The sequence below is a fragment of the Salvelinus alpinus genome, chromosome 1 (genome assembly GCF_045679555.1).
Source record: "Salvelinus alpinus chromosome 1, SLU_Salpinus.1, whole genome shotgun sequence".
Lineage (NCBI taxonomy): Eukaryota > Metazoa > Chordata > Actinopteri > Salmoniformes > Salmonidae > Salvelinus > Salvelinus alpinus.
This window is the reverse complement of record NC_092086.1, coordinates 30,198,053-30,215,405: the sequence shown is the minus strand read 5'-3', so window position 1 is coordinate 30,215,405 and position 17,353 is coordinate 30,198,053. Positions and strand designations below refer to the sequence as shown.

The following is a 17,353-nucleotide window of genomic DNA, read 5'->3' as shown; positions in this document are numbered from 1 at the left end:
CTAACCACCTGTCCCAACCTTGACTAACTCAGCTGTCGCAACCCTGACCAACTCACCTGTCCAAACCCTGACTAACTCCCGTCCAAACTGTGGCTGACATACCTGTCCCAATCCTGACTAACTTACCTGTCCCCATCCAACCTCACCTAACAAAGTTCACCTTTCCCACCCTGACTAACACACCTGTCCAAACCCTGACTAACTCGACTGTCCCAATCCTAACTAACTCACCTGTCTCAATGCTGACTAACTCATCTATCCAATATGTGACTAACTCACCTGTCCCCAGATGGTGCCCTCAGAGTTCTCCACCTGTTCCCAGCGCAGCCTCTTTACACTCATATGATTGGAGTCCATCCTCAGAAGGCCTGGGCGAGGCAGTGGAGGAGGGGTTCCAGGAGGGGGCAGGGGCGGAGGAGGAGGGGGCTCCTGTTTCCCCAACTGGTCCAAGTTATTCTGGGACTGGGAATGCTGCTTGGGCTGAGGTTGGGGCTGGGGTTGGTGGTGGGAGTGGGAGTGGTGTTGAGACTGGGATTGACTGAATAGCCGTTGGGAAGGCTGGGACTGAGGACGACCCTGGTTGGAGGGGTGGACCTGGTGGGTTTGGTGGGGTTGGTGTTGGGGCAGAGGCTGGAAGGTGGACAGGGTGGGCTGGTGGGGTGGAAGGGGCTGGAAGGTGGACAAGGTGGGCTGGGGGTGGTGGCGCTGCTGGGTGGGCTGGTGGATTAGGTGGATCTGGTGGAGCTCTGGCTGAGTGGGCTGGGGAGGGACCTGGTGGTGGATGTGCTGGATCTGGGGAGTGTGGTGGTAAGTCTGCTGGATGGAGTGGGGACGCTGGGGGGATGGCTGGTGAGTGCGATGAGACTTGAGAGATTGACGAGTCTGTTGACCCTGGTGGCTGGCCTGGGAAGATGGGTGAGTCTGATGGCTCTGAAGAGACTGGTGGATCTCCTGATCCAGTTGTACGGGTAGTGAAGCAGGCTGATCTTGGTGGATCTGATGAGCTTGGTGAAGGAGCTCCGTGGATGAGAGGTGCTGCTGGATCTGATGAGCTTGGTGAAGGAGCTCTGTGGATGAGTGGTGAGGTTGGTGAAGAAGTTCCATGGAGGAGTGGTGCTGCTGGACCCGATGAGCTTGGTGAAGGAATTCCATGGAGGAGTGGTGCTGCTGGACCTGATGAGCTTGGTGAAGGAGCTCCATGGAGGAGTGGTGCTGCTGGGCCTGATGAGCTTGCTGAAGGAATTCCATGGAGGAGTGGTGCTGCTGGACCTGCTGAGCTTGGTGAAGGAGCTCCATGGATGAGTGGTGCTGCTGGACCTGCTGAGCTTGGTGAAGGAGCTCCGTGGATGAGTGGTGCTGCTGGACCTGCTGAGCTTGGTGAAGGAGCTCCGTGGAGGAGTGGTGCTGCTGGGCCTGCTGAGCTTGGTGAAGGAGCTCCATGGATGAGTGATGTGACTGTGTATGAATACTCTGATAGATTGCCTCCGAGTACTGACTCTGTTGATCTGGATGGACAGGGGAATGGGCTGGGGGATTGTGAGGTGATGTGGCTGAGTGAGTCTGACGACGGCTCTGACGACGAGTCTGTTGTTGAGCTTGGTGCATCTGGTAGAGTGAGGGGTCTGGGTGGTTTGGGAGGTCTGGATGGGTGTGAGCTGCCTCTGGAGAGGGGAGGGGGGGCAGGGACTGGTGAAGCTGCTGCAGGGGGTGTGCTTTGTGCGAGGACTGGGCAGGCAGTGACTGGTGCCCCTGGTAAATATTTTGCTCCTGGTACGCTTGTTGCTCCTGGTATGATTGATGCTTCTGTAACGCTTGTTGTTCTTGATGTGCTTGTTGCTCCTGGTAAGCTTGTCGCTCCTGGTAAGCTTGTTGCTCCTGGTAAGCTTGTTGCTCATGGAATGCTTGTTGTTCCTGGTACGCTTGTTGTGCTTGTTGCTCCTGGTAAGTTTTTTGTTCCTGAAACGCTTGTTGCTTCTGGAATGCTCGTTGCTCCTGGTACACTTGTCGCTCCTGGTACGCTTGTTGCACTTGTTGGTCCTGAAACGCTTGTTGGTCCTGAAACGCTTGTTGGTCCTGGTAAGCTTGTTGTTCCTGGTAAGCTTGTTGCTCCTGGTACGCATTTTGTTCCTGCATTGCAGCGTGGGCTAGCAGGTCCTCCCGGGTGGGAAGCACCTTGTGAATGGACTGGCGTTTGGGCGGTGGGTTGGAGCGAGGAGGAGGGGGCGGAGGTGGCCCGTGGTGGCGGCGGAAAGGCAGTTGTATTCTGGGAGACTGTTCAGGGGTGGCGGTATAGCTTGGGGGTAGAGGAGGATCATTGAATTGGATGGGCGGAGGTGGCGGGGGAGTCATGGGGGGAGGGGGTATGTGTTCTGAGGAGGAGGAATAGGTGAGGGAGGAGGCGTCCTCTCCGCTGCTGCCCTGGCACTCACTGGGGCTGCTCAGCTCAGGGGGTATTATGAAACCCCCATCTCCATCTTCATCATCCACCTCCACCTCCTCATCCTCATCCTCATCATCTGGGAAGCTCATCTGGACAACATCCTGGCATTACCACCAATCACATAGATGCATTAAGGCTTGGGCCATTGATCCAGTGTAATTTATAGTCTTATGTGCTTTACGGTAGAGTTTCTTGATAGAAAAACACAAATCATATATACTAAAAACAGAAAAACAATGTTTTAAGTGAGAAGTAGGCATTGGCCTGAAGCAGAAAAAGAAATGCACATGAGCACCACAATGCCTACTCCACCCATGCTCTACTAAGGTTTTCCAGCATATAGCTTTGACCTACCACAGTATCTACAGTATATTGGCCTATTGTACTTCAAACAATGTTTATGCAGGTTGCTTAGAAAAAAACATTTCTCTGGTTTTTAAACCAGAAGGTGATTATAGAAAACTATACAACATTTCCACACTCAAAAGGTGTCTTTCGAAAATGTAACTTGCAATTCAAATGATAAAAAAATAAGTGTTTTGTCTCACATAATTTGTTGTCCAGGGTCTAGTGTCAGTCAATCCAGAAAATTGCAAGAACTTTGAAACACGAGCAATGGACATTGGACTGGTGGAAATCTGTCCTTTGGTCCAAATTTGAGATTTTTGGTTCTAACCGCCGTGTCTTTGTGAGACGCAGAGTAGGTGAATGGATGATCTCCACATGTGTGGTTCCCACCATGAAGCATTGAGGAGGAGGTGTGATGGTGCTTTGCTGGTGACACTGTCAGTGATTTTACACTGCTCAGAAAAATAAAGGGAACACTTAAACAACACAATGTAACTCCAAGTCAATCACACTTCTGTGAAATCAAACTGTCCACTTAGGAAGCAACAATGATTGACAATAAATTTCACATGCTGTTGTGCAAATGGAATAGACAAAAGGTGGAAATTATAGGCAATTAGCAAGACACCCCCAATAAAGGAGTGATTCTGCAGGTGGTGACCACAGACCACTTCTCAGTTCCTATGCTTCCTGGCTGATGTTTTGGTTATTCAAGGAACACTTGACCAGCATGGCTACCACAGTATTCTGCAGTGATACGCCATCCCATCTGGTTTGCGCTTACTGGGACTATCATTTGTTTTTCAACAGGACAATGACCCAACACACCTCCAGGCTGTGTAAGGGCTATTTGACCAAGAAGGAGAGTGATGGAGTGCTGCATCAGATGACCTTCTTCTTAAAAGTTAATTTGTGGAATTTCTTTCCTTCATAATGTGTTTGAGCCAATCAGTTGTGTTGTGACAAGGTGGGTGGGTGGGGGGGGGGGTATACAGAAGATAGCCCTACCAAGTCGGCAAGAACAGCTCAAATAAGCAAAGAGAAATGACAGTCCATCATTTCAGACAGGGTCAGTCAATACGGAAAATGTCAAGAACTTTAAGGCACACTTAACCAGCATGCCTACCACAGCATTCTGCAGCGATACACCATCCGATCTGGTTTGGGCTTAGTGGGACTATCATTTGTTTTTCAGCAGAACAATGACCCAACACACCTCCAGGCTGAGTAAGGGCTATTTTATCAAGAAGGAGAGTGATGGAGTGCTGCATCAGATGACCTGGACTCCACAATCACCCAACCTCAATCAAATTGAGATGGTTTGGGATGAGTCGGACCACAGAGGGAAGGAAAAGTAGCCAACAAGTGCTCAGCATATGTGGGAACTCCTTTAAGTCTGTTATGTTTTTTTTGGTTAGTACATTATTCCATATGTGTTATTTCATATGTATATATTATATGTGTTATTTTTGATGTCTTCAATATTATTCTACAACGTAGAAAATAGTAAAACTAAAGAAAAACCCTTGAATGAGTAGGTGTTCAAAAATGTTGGACCAGTAGTGTATGTGGGAACTCCTTCAAGACTGTTGGAAAAGCAATCCAGGTGTATCTCGTTGAGAGAATGCCAAGAATGTGGAAAGCTGTCATCAAGGCAAAGGGTGACTACTTTGAAGAATCTCAAATATAAAATATATTTTGAATTGTTTAACACTTTTTTTGTTACTACATGATTCCATATGTGTTATTTCATAGTTGTGATGTCTTCACTATTCTACAATGTAGAAAATATGTAGAAAATATTAAACAATAAAGAAAAACCCTTGAATGAGTAGACATGTCCATACTTTTGACTGGTACTGTATATACACACACTGAGTATACCAAACATTAGGAACAGCCCCATTAGGGATGATAGCTTTCACCTTGATTCACCTGGTCAGTCTATGAAATTGAAAGAGCACGTGTTCTTAATGTTTTGTATACTCAGTATATATACATGTACAGTCGTGGCCAAAAGTTTTGAGAATGACACAAAAATTAATTTTCACAGTCTGCTGCCTCAGTTTGTATGATGGCAATTTGCATATACTTCAGAATGTTATGAAGAGTGATCAGATGAATTGCAATTAATTGAAAAGTCCCTCTTTGCCATGCAAATTAACTGAATCCCCAAAAAACATTTCCACTGCATTTCAGCCCTGCCACAAATGGACCAGCCTGACATCATGTCAGTGATTCTCTCGTTAACACAGGTGTGAGTGTTGACGAGGACAAGGCTGGAGCTCACACTGTCATGCTGATTGAGTTTGAATAACAGACTGGAAGCTTCAAAAGGAGGGTGGTGCTTGGAATCATTGTTCTTCCTCTGTCAACCATGGTTACCTGCAAGGAAACATGTGCCGTCATCATTGCTTTGCACAAAAAGGGCTTCACAGGCAAGGATATTGCTATCAGTAAGATTGCACCTAAATCAATCATTTATCAGATCATCAAGAACTTCAAGGAGAGTGGTTCAATTGTTGTGAAGAAGGCTTCAGGTCGCCCAAGAAAGTCCAGCAAGCGCCAGGACCGTCTCCTAAAGTTGATTCAGCTGCGGGATCGGGGCACCACCAGTACAGAGCTTGCTCAGGAATGGCAGCAGGCAGGTGTGAGTGCATCTGCACGCACAGGGAGGCAAAGACTTTTGGAGGATGGCCTGGTGTCAAGAAGGGCGGCAAAGAAGCCACTTCTCTCCAGGAAAAACATCAGGGACAGACTGATATTCTGCAAAAGGTACAGGGATTGGACTGCTGAGGGCTGGGGTAAAGTCATTTTCTCTGATGAATCCCCTTTCCGATTGTTTGGGGTATCCGGAAAAAAGCTTGTCCGGAGAAGACAAGGTGAGCGCTACCATCAGTCCTGTGTCATGCCAACAGTAAAGCATCCTGAGACCATTAATGTGTGGGGTTGCTGCTCAGCCAAGGGAGTGGGCTCACTCACAATTTTGCCTAAGAACACAGCCATGAATAAAGAATGGTACCAACACATCCTCCGATAGCAACTTCTCCCAACCATCCAGGAACAGTTTGGTGACAAACAATGCTTTTTCCAGCATGATGGAGCACCTTGCCATAAGGAAAAGGTGATAACTAAGTGGCTCGGGGAACAAAACATCGATATTTTGGGTCCATGGCCAGGAAACTCCCCAGACCTTAATCCCATTGAGAATTTGTGGTCAATCCTCAAGAGGCGGGTGGACAAACAAAAACCCACAAATTCTGACAAACTTCAAGCATTGATTATGCAAGAATGGGCTGCCATCAGTCAGGATGTGGCCAAGAAGAAAATTGACAGCATGCCAGGGCGGATTGCAGAGGTCTTGAAAAAGAAGGGTCAACACTGCAAATATTGACTCTTTGCATCAACTTCATGTAATTGTCAATAAAAGCCTTTGAAACTTATGAAATGCTTGTAATTATACTTCAGTATTCCATAGTAACATCTGACAAAAATATCAAAAGACACTGAAGCAGCAAACTTTGTGAAAATGTATATTTGTGTCATTCTCAAAACTTTTGTCCACGACTGTATATACAGTGAGCTCCAAAAGCATTGGGACAGTGACACTTTTTGTTGTTGTTGTTTTGGCTCTGTACTCAATCCCCTGTTATTGAAATGGTGAGAGGTTTGCATGTCTTGGGGGTATGATATTTTGTGCATCTTTCTCACTCATCATTATTCATGATTCAAATAGCCCTATCCATAATCATGGTAGAATCCACATTAATGTAGAAGTGTTTAGAAACATATTAGATTCTTATTTATATTAAAACTAACTCCAAAATGACAACACATGTGTAGAGTCACAAGCTTGATGTATTTATTGCGTGCTATGAATATGGGACCAAATACTTAACTTTTGCCTACTTTAATACACATATAAGTGAATATGTCCCAATAATGGGGGGACTATGAACAAAACGTGCTGTAATTTCTAAACGGTTCACCTAATATGTATGAAAATACCCTCACAATAAAGCTGACAGTCTGCACTTTAAACTCATAGTCACTGTATCATTTCAAATCAAAAGTGCCAAAACAACACAAAATGTGTCATTCTCCCAATACTTTGGACCTTAAAAAGGTAGTGGAGTGGGATTAGTGTGGTGTGTGAAGAATCCAAAACTTAACCTGTACGCGGTACACATTTTTTAAAATGTTATCTTTATTTAACGAGGCAAGTCAGTTAAGAACAAATTCTTATTTTCAATGACGGCCTAGGAACAGTGGGTTAACCGCCTTGTTCAGGGGCAGAACGACAGATTTTTACCTTGTCAGCTCGAGGATTCGATCTTGCAACCTTTCGGTTAGTAGTCCAATGCTCTAACCACTAGGCTACCTGCCGCCCCAAATCCTGTTATTGTGGGAGCACCTCCTCTAAGAGTATGAATTAGAATGTTTGAGAAGGTTTGAAACCTAAGAAACCTGCATACACATTCTTTAAAGTACAATAGACCAGCATAGCTACTGTAGTAGGTCAAAGCTGTGTGCTGGAAAACCTTGGTAGAGCATAGGTGGAGTAGGCATTGTTTTGCTTGTGAATTTCCTTTATTTTTATTTTTTTTAATTCTCATTTAAAACTTATTTTTTGTTTTTAATATTTTTTGTTTTTAATATATATATTATATACACACACACATATATACACACATATATATACACACATGTATTTATATATATACACAGTTGAAGTCAGAAGTTTACATACACCTTAGCCAAATACATTTAAACTCAATTTTTCACAATTCCTGACATTTAATCCTAGTAAAAATTCCTTGTCTTAGGTCAGTTAGGATCACCACTATATTTCAAGAATGTGAAATGTCAGAATAATAGTGGAGAGAATTATTTATTTCATCACATTCCCAGTGGGTCAGAAGTTTACATACACCCAATTATTATTTGGTAGCATTGACTTGAAATTGTTTAACTTGGGTGAAAACGTGTCAGATAGCCTTCCACAAGCTTCCCACAATAAGTTGGGTGAATTTTGGCCCATTCCTCCTGACAGAGCTGGTGTAACTGAGTCAGGTTTGTAGGCCTCCTTGCTCGCACACGCTTTTTCAGTTCTGCCCACAAATTTTCTATGGGATTGAGGTCAGGGCTTTGTGATGGCCACTCCAATACCTTGACTTTGTTGTCCTTATTAAGCTATTTTGCCACAACTTTGGAAGTATGCTTGGGGTCATTGTCCATTTGGAAGACCCATTGTCGACCAAGCTTTAACTTCCTGACTGATGCCTTAAGATGTTGCTTCAATATATCCACATAATTTTCCTTTCTTCATGATTTCATCTGTTTTGTGAAATGCACCAGTCCCTCCTCCTCCAGTCCCTCCAGCAAAGCACCCCCACAAGATGATGCTGCCACCCCCGTGCTTCACGGTTGGGATGGGTTTTTCGGGCTTGCAAGCATCCCCCCTTCTCCTTCAAACATAACGATGGTCATTATGGCCAAACAGATCTATTTTTGTTTCATCAGACCAGATGACATTTCTCCAAAAAGTACGATCTTTGTCCCCATTTGCAGTTGCAAACCATAGTCTGGCTTTTTAATGGCTGTTTTGGAGCAGTGGCTTCTTCCTTGCTGAGCGGACTTTCACGTTATGTCGATATAGTACTCGTTTTACTGTGGATACAGATACTTTTGTACCTGTTTCCTCCAGCATCTTCACACGGTCCTTTGCTGTTGGTCTGGGGTTGATTTTCACTTTTCGCACCAAAGTATGTTCATCTCTAGGATACAGAACGCGTCTCCTTCCTGAGTGGTATGACGGCTGCGTGGTCCCATGGTGTTCATACTTGCGTACTATTGTTTGTACAGTTGAACGTGGTGACTTCAGGCGTTTGGAAATTGCTCCCAAGGATGAATCAGACTTATGGAGGTCTACAATTTTTTTTCTGAGGTCTTGGCTGATTTCTTTTGATTTTCCCATGATGTCAAGCAAAGAAGCAATGAGTTTGAAGGTAGGCCTTGAAATACATCCACAGGTACACCTCCAATTGACTCAAATGATCAATTAGCCTATCAGAAGCTTCTAAAGCCATGACATAATTTTCTGTAATTTTCCAAGCTGTATAAAGGCACAGTCAACTTGGTGTATGTAAACTTCTGACCCACTGGAATTGTGATACAGTGAATTATAAGTGAAATAATCTGTCTGTTAAAAATTGTTGGAAAAATTACTTGTGTCATGCACAAAGTAGATGTCCTAACCGACTTGCCAAAACTATAGTTTGTTAACAAGAAATTTGTGGAGTGGTTGAAAAACTAGTTTTAATGACCCCAACCTAAGTGTATGTAAACCTCTGACTTCAACTGTATAAGTTATCACTAAAGTCATGCAAGACAAGCAGCTTACTGTTTTTTTCAAACATATCATAATCAACCATATAATGCTCTATACAGATGTGCATCTATACGACCCTACCTCCTCGTAGTCGTTTTCGGGTGACAGGAAGTCGTCTACAATGGCGACCCTCTGACCCAGCTGTTCGCTCAGTGCGTCCAGGAACCGGTCTGTATCAGAGGAGCGCGGCGGATGAGAGAACGTGTAGCGCCTCTTATTGAGACGGGCGTGGGAGGGTGGGCTGGCGGGGTAGTCGGGAGGCGAGGGAGGGGGGCTGTCTAGGCTGATGTAGGGGTTGGACTCGGCACTGGTCTGGGAGGTGAGACCTGGGGGGTAGAACTGGACCGGGGCAGGGGGGCTAGGGAGGGGCTCCTGCCAGGGGGAGGGAGGTGGTGGGGGGCCCTTACGGCTACCTGTGGAGAGGAACAATGACATCACTGCTCCTGTAGAGAAGAACACCTACCATTACATTGATCAACTATTCTATTGACCAAGGGTTGTAGATCACGTTAATACACCATACATGGTCTATTCATTTCTGCTGTTCTAACTATTTGGTTGAATGTTTTTATACCCAGTAGCTACCTGTGCTTGTGAACATATTCACACTCCACTGACTAACAGAGAGATAGGTGGACTCAACTCAAACTAGAAGACCACATGTGTCAGGAAAGCTGCAATTCAGATTTCAACCTGTTTGTAATGATGTTATTTTAACCAGATTTCAACCTGTTTGTATTGACGTTATTTTAACCAGATTTCAACCTGTTTGTATTGACGTTATTTTAACCAGATTTCAACCTGTTTGTAATAATGTCATACTTTTTTTTACCCCTTTTACTCCCCAATTTCGTGGTATCCAAATGGTAGTTACAGTCTTGTCTCATCGCTGCCACTCCCATACGGACTCAGGAGAGGCGAAGGTCGAGAGCCGTGCATCCTCCGAAACACAACCCGCACTGCTTCTTGACACAATGCCCACTTAACCCGGAAGCCAGTCGCACCAATGTGTCAGAGGTACAACTGGCGACCGTGTCAGCATGCACTGCGCCGGCCCGCCACAGAAGTCGCTAGTGCGCGATGGTGACAAGGACTTCCCCTAACCCGGACGACGCTGGGCCAATTGTGCGGCACCCCATGGGTCTGCCGATCGGGGGCAGCTGCGACAGAGCCTGGACTCGAACCCAGAATCTCTAGTTGCACAGCTAGCACTGCGATGCAGTGCCTTAGACCACTGCGCCACTCTAATGAGGCAATTGATTAACAACACTTCAAGTAAAGTGTTACCGATTGGAGTAGATACCTGTGTTAGCGTGCATGGACGGAGAGCCTGCGTGTTCGAGGACCTCCAGCTCTACCAGACTGTCCGCCGGAGGAGGAGCGCGAGCCTTCAGAGACTTGGACCTCTTCCCTGAGTACACGTTCTCCAGCTCAGCATACACCGCAGACAGCTAGACAGAGAGAAGAAATGCCCTTTCATAACGACTCAGATAGAAGAGATAAAAGCCAGAAGATAAGCCCCTAAGGAGGAAACAACCTAGATCAGTGGTCACTAGTCCTAGTTCCCAAGAGCCAATGAGTGTACAGGCTTTTGTTTCAGCCTAACAGTGCTTGAATTAATGAGCTACTCACTGGGTCCTTGAGTAATTGAAGCCAGTGTGTTTTATAGTGCTGGACTAGAGTAAAAAGCTGCAGACCTGGACTAGTGACCACTGTTTTAGTCATCCTTATTCTAATATATCCCATTTAGCAGACGCTTTTGTCCAAAGCGACTTACAAGTCGGCTGGGGCCACTACTTTTACATATGGGTGGCCCCAGCGGGAATCGAACCCACGACGCTTGGCGTTGCAAGCGCCATGCTCTACCGACTGAGCCACACAGGACCACTTCTCTCAGTCTCACTTGGGTACCCACGTTGGTGAGGTTGTTGGGGGTCTCTGGGAGGGACGTCCCGTCTCCTGACTGTCTCTCTCCTGGAGCCAGCCTCATCCCCATCTCCACTGGATCAGTACGGATCCCTACAGGAAACATACTGCATTAGGTTTCAGGCATTCCAAAAAATATGTCTTTCTCGATACCCATTCACTTGACTGGGTAGGTTTAAGCAAAAGCTCCACCTAGTGTCAGAAATATTTATTTCATGCTACTTCTGACAATACTGATGATGATGGTGATAATAATGATGATGATGATGATGACGATGATATTGCCACTGATAGTAATGATGGTGCTACATCTACTGGTGATGAAGATGATGATGAAGGACAAAGACAAACGCAAGTACCCATCCCCAGGTGAGTGCCGATGATGAGGTCGTCAGAGCTCCGCCCACGCATGCTGGCCCTGTAGGCGGTTCCTGTCACTCTCATGGAGCTGCTACGGCGATGGGGCTCGGGGGCGGGCTCTGGCTCAGGTGGGGGGGCTGGCGCTAGAATACACACAGGGTGTGTATGTCAGTGTACACACACACACACAGACACACTGGCACAATCACAAATTTACGTTGTCTTTCACATCTACACATACACCCACCAAAATCACAAATGTACACGTAGATATCACATTTACTAACTTAAGCACACACACAACCACACTTCCCACAACCCACCTGCAGCCTTGTAACCGAGGAAACGTGATATCTTGCTCTGGCAGTGCTCCTGCTCTTCGTAGGTCAGAAGCTGGTAGACAAACCGCCAGATCACCTGCTTGGCTGGCGTGTCCAACACCGGGAACACGTCCACAATCAGAGTGTCAACATTCCTGTCGCCACGGAGGAGGGGGCAGGGTTAGGGTACTCTGGCTGTCTAATCATCATAACCAGTAGGTTATCTCTTCTTTCACACTCAATCTCTCTTTCAAACTCTCTTTCACTCTCTCAACATATTTCGTTTCTTTCTCTGATTTCTCTCACTTTCTCACACTCTCCCTCCATTCCTATCCTTCCCACCCTCCCCCTCTACCTCTCTTCCTATCCCTCCCACCCTCCCCTTCTATCTCCCTTCCTATCCTTCCCCCACTCCCTCCCCCTCAACTTCCCTTACTATCCTTCCCTCCCTACCCCTCTACCTCCCTTCCTATCCTTCCCACCCTCCCCCTCTTCCTCCCTTCCTATCCTTCCCTCCCTACCCCTCTACCTCCCTTCCTATCCTTCCCTCCTTCCCCCTCACCTATGCTGGAAGAAGCTCTCCAGGGCCTTGCAGATGGTGTATCTCTCCTGGATGGTGAGCAGGTGCTCCAGCTGCTGTCCGAAGGTGCGCCCCTGGACCCTGATAGAGGAAGGCAGGATCTCAGCCACCCACTGCAGGGAGTTGAGCACTGGGGAGCGGGGCACGCCTCCACCCGGGGACGCCCTACCTGGCCCTCCTGGCTGCTCTGGGTCGGCTAGCGTGAAGGTGGGGGGGCCTTCCTCCACGACCAGGGTGGGCATGGCACCGCTGCCCTGTAGCATAGAGACGACCTTCTCATGGGAACAACTCCTTCAGACACATATAGAGATAGTGTCAATATACTACAGACTCTCGACCATGATCACTACTACGCTCTTAGAAAAAAAGATGCTATCTAGAACCTAAAATGGTTCTTCGGCTGTCCCCATAGGAGAACCCTTTGCAGAACCTGTTTTGGTTCCTCTTTAAACAGAGGGTTCTATAATGAACCCAAAAGAGTTCTACATAGAACCAAAAAGGGTTCTACCTGGAACCAAAAAGGGGATTCTCCTATGGGAACAGCCAAATAACTTTTTTGGAACAATTTTTTCGAAGAGTGTACTATACATCTCTATACAGTAGCATGGACACCACATTCTAATGGAAACAACTAAAAAGCCCGGAACCAAAACCTTATATTGAAGTCTCTATACAACAGTATCTAAGGCTCTGATCCCTACCACAAACTACCACTGCAGAGGAAACGACTCTGCTGTTTATCCACACTCTAAGTAATTAACAAATGAATTCAATACAACACAGCTGTCAGGTAATGTTTTTCCATTCATCTAGGATGAACAAGTTGTATTAATCCATCACTACAAGTGTGAGATATGAACACTGGTTTCAAAATCCAAATCCACACAAAGCATGCAGTTAGCTACATGAGGTCAAAAAAGAGCACTAGCCTGAATTAAATACAACAAGGGGAGGTTGGCTTGACAACATACAAACAAACGTAAATGAACCAGTAAATCATATGTTTCTATATAAAACGATTAAGCCTAATTTAGAATGCTGTCTAACCGCATGTCAAGTCCGTTGAGGAACAGGATGCGGTCTCCAGGTTTGAGCCCCGCCTTATCTGCTGGACTCCCTGGAGAGAGAGAGAGAGAGAGTGAGAGCAAGAGAGAGAGAGATACATAATATAGGCTACAGAGTCTGTGGATATTACCTCCAGAAAGCCTGTGGCAACACAATGTCTACACAGCAACATGACATAAGGGTTGACAAAAAACATGCCCCACCCCCACCCCCCCACACACACACACACACACACACACACACACACACACACACACACACACACACACACACACACACACACACACACACACACACACACACACACACACACAGAGAGAGAGAGAGAGAGCTCTAAGCAACCTACCTGGGATGACTGAGTCGATCCAGACAGGTGCATGGCCTCTGAGGGTGAATCCAAAACTTAGGTTCCCTTTGCAGACTCTCACCGTCCTGCAGTACAGATAGAAACACAACACACATGAATGGATATGACCTTGGTAAGATGTCTCACTCAACCTAACCCTTGGTATAGTGGTTCACTAACCCTAACCCTTGGTAAAGTGGCTCACTAACCCTAACCCTTGGTATAGTGGTTCACTAACCCTAACCCTTGGTATAGTGGTTCACTCACCCTAACCCTTGGTAAAGTGGCTCACTAACCCTAACCCTTGGTAAAGTGGCTCACTAACCCTAACCCTTGGTAAAGTGGTTCACTAACCCTAACCCTTGGTAAGGTGGTTCACTAACCCTAACCCTTGGTAAAGTGGTTCACTAACCCTAACCCTTGGTAAGGTGGTTCACTAACCCTAACCCTTGGTATAGTGGTTCACTAACCCTAACCCTTGGTAAAGTGGCTCACTAACCCTAACCCTTGGTATAGTGGTTCACTCTCCCTAACCCTTGGTATAGTGGTTCACTAACCCTAACCCTTGGTAAGGTGGTTCACTAACCCTTGGTAAAGTGGCTCACTAACCCTAACCCTTGGTAAAGTGGTTCACTAACCCTAACCCTTGGTAAGGTGGTTCACTAACCCTTGGTAAAGTGGCTCACTAACCCTAACCCTAGCACGCGCTCCAGCAGGTGTATCTCACTGATCATCCCTAAAGCCAAAACCTCATTTGGCCGCCTTTCCTTCCAGTGCTCTGCTGCCTGCGACTGGAACAAATTGAAAAAATCTCTGAAGTTGGAGACTTTTATCTCCCTCAACAACTTTAAACATCTGCTATCCGAGCAGCTAACCGATCGCTGCAGCTGTACATAGTCCATCGGTATATAGCCCACCCAATTTACCTACCTCATCCCCATACTGTTTTTATTTATTTACTTTTCTGCTCTTTTGCACACCAGTATCTCTATTTGCACATGATCATCTGATGATTTATCACCCCAGTGTTAATCTGCTAAATTGTAATTATTCGCTCCTATGGCCTATTTATTGCCTACCTCCTCATGCCTTTTGCACACATTGTATATAGATTCTATATACAAGATTGTATATAGATTTTTTTTTTTCTTTTCTTTTCCTACTATGTTATTGACTTGTTTATTGTTTACTCCATGTGTAACTCTGTGTTTTTGTCTGTTCACACTGCTATGCTTTATCTTGGCCAGGTCGCAGTTGCAAATGAGAACTTGTTCTCAACTAGCCTACCTGGTTAAATAAAGGTGAAATAAAAAATAAATAAAATAAAAGTGGGTCCCTAACCCTTGGTATAGTGGTTCACTCACCCTAACCCTTGGTATAGTGGTTCACTCACCCTAACCCTTGGTATAGTGGTTCACTAACCCTAACCCTTGGTATAGTGGTTCACTCACCCTAACCCTTGGTATAGTGGTTCACTAACCCTAACCCTTGGTATAGTGGTTCACTAACCCTAACCCTTGGTATAGTGGTTCACTAACCCTAACCCTTGGTATAGTGGTTCACTAACCCTAACCCTTGGTATAGTGGTTCACTAACCCTAACCCTTGGTATAGTGGTTCACTCACCCTAACCCTTGGTATAGTGGTTCACTAACCCTAACCCTTGGTATAGTGGTTCACTAACCCTAACCCTTGGTATAGTGGTTCACTAACCCTAACCCTTGGTATAGTGGTTCACTAACCCTAACCCTTGGTATAGTGGTTCACTAACCCTAACCCTTGGTATAGTGGTTCACTAACCCTAACCCTTGGTAAAGTGGTTCACTAACCCTAACCCTTGGTAAAGTGGTTCACTAACCCTAACCATTGGTATAGTGGTTCACTAACCCTAACCCTTGGTATAGTGGTTCACTAACCCTAACCCTTGGTAAAGTGGTTCACTAACCCTAACCCTTGGTATAGTGGTTCACTAACCCTAACCCTTGGTATAGTGGTTCACTAACCCTAACCATTGGTATAGTGGTTCACTCACCCTAACCCTTGGTATAGTGGTTCACTCACCCTAACCCTTGGTATAGTGGTTCACTCACCCTAACCCTTGGTATAGTGGTTCACTCACCCTAACCCTTGGTATAGTGGTTCACTCACCCTAACCCTTGGTATAGTGGTTCACTCACCCTAACCCTTGGTATAGTGGTTCACTCATCCTAACCCTTGATAAGGTGGCTCACGCTTTAGGGAACAGACTGGTGAAATGACATGGAAACAGAACATGTGAAAGTGATTGAAAAAGGACAGCTGTAGCCATGCATCATTGTGTCTCCCAACCTGCACCCCCAACCTGCCTTAATATATGGCTTGTTACCATAGAAACTCCTCTGGGTAATACTTGGGATTAGTATGTCATCTAAAAATGGCGTTGAATTGTCTCATTTAAAACCTATTAGAGATGGAGGGTCTGCAGTAAACACTCTCCATTTCAGGTGTAAACACATAAAAACATGCAGCTGGAAAGTAATAATGAGGTTACAACGACTCTACCTGCTGTACTGAAATACACATATCACTTCAGTGATTGGATTCATACACGAGAAACACTTTCAGAGACTGTGTCCCAAATGGCAGCCTATTCCTTATTTAGTGCACTACTTTTGACCAGGGTCCATATGGCTATAGTCAAAAGTAGTCCACTACATAGGGAATAGGGTACCATTTGGTACACATTCAGAGTCTTGTACACTAGTTACTTTATATCCACAGCCAGAGTGAACAGCCCACCCTGCATTCACTTAAACATAGACTTAAACATAGACAGATACATCCCCGAGGGATAATGTTGCTTCATTACTTGTTTGGCTAAGTTAGGCCCACAGAAAAAGATGGGCATCCTTACTTCCTCTTTGCACTTTTGTGGAATTATTTGGATGATTTATTTAGTCTGTTTGTTTCTCTCTCTAAGTATTTATAGTCTACTCTAGGGCATTACTATTCAGTGTTGTACTGTTAGAGCAGGAAGCCAGCATCAAGGCCCTTTCTATTCTTAAAGAGTGACACTACCTAGAACTTTCAGGTATGCACCCTTACGGGGAAAAGCACATCAATTTCACATGAACACGTGAAGTGTTGCAAAAACACGTTTTCATGTGATGACATGTGAGAACATGTAAAGCAACATGTGATAACACAAATCTACTTGTGAAAGAATGTGTTTTTTTCTGTAAGGGCAGGTACAGTCAAAACAAGGCTTCAAATAGAGAGTGATGTGTCTATTTGAACACACTCCTACACACATGCCATGCTAGTATAGTAATCCCTGTCAAAAGTGATACATTTAGCTGTAAATGTTAGCTAATTAAGTAACTGACTGGACTGGAGAGGAGAATTATCTGAAGCAGGGCAGTTTCATTAATGGCTAGAAATGACACGCATTGAGAATAACATTTATGTGATGTATTTCTTCAAACACATTGAATCAACATACAGTACCAGTACATAGGCTGCAACATTATAACACAGAGACTCTGTCTGGGCCGTTTCTCCAGATGACTAACTGATTCCTTCTATAACACCTGATCCAA

General features: G+C 45.4%; 1 protein-coding gene across 5 annotated transcripts in view; it reads right to left on the bottom strand.

Annotated features, from left to right (window-relative positions):
• grid2ipa (glutamate receptor, ionotropic, delta 2 (Grid2) interacting protein, a) overlaps positions 1 to 17,353 on the bottom strand; it is a 58,761-nt gene that overhangs the window by 7,899 nt on the left and 33,509 nt on the right. For 4 of the 5 annotated variants that reach the window (XM_071396075.1, XM_071396066.1, XM_071396056.1 and 1 more), the window contains exons 7-15: positions 13,777 to 13,862; positions 13,413 to 13,482; positions 12,348 to 12,656; positions 11,789 to 11,940; positions 11,465 to 11,608; positions 11,095 to 11,198; positions 10,483 to 10,630; positions 9,261 to 9,592; positions 280 to 2,541 (exon numbers count right to left, since the gene is read on the bottom strand). In XM_071396075.1, coding sequence (XP_071252176.1) covers positions 280 to 2,541; positions 9,261 to 9,592; positions 10,483 to 10,630; positions 11,095 to 11,198; positions 11,465 to 11,608; positions 11,789 to 11,940; positions 12,348 to 12,656; positions 13,413 to 13,482; positions 13,777 to 13,862 — 3,607 coding nt within the window. The remainder of the gene's footprint in view (positions 1 to 279; positions 2,542 to 9,260; positions 9,593 to 10,482; positions 10,631 to 11,094; positions 11,199 to 11,464; positions 11,609 to 11,788; positions 11,941 to 12,347; positions 12,657 to 13,412; positions 13,483 to 13,776; positions 13,863 to 17,353) is intronic. The other variant, XM_071396082.1, reaches the window with a different exon arrangement.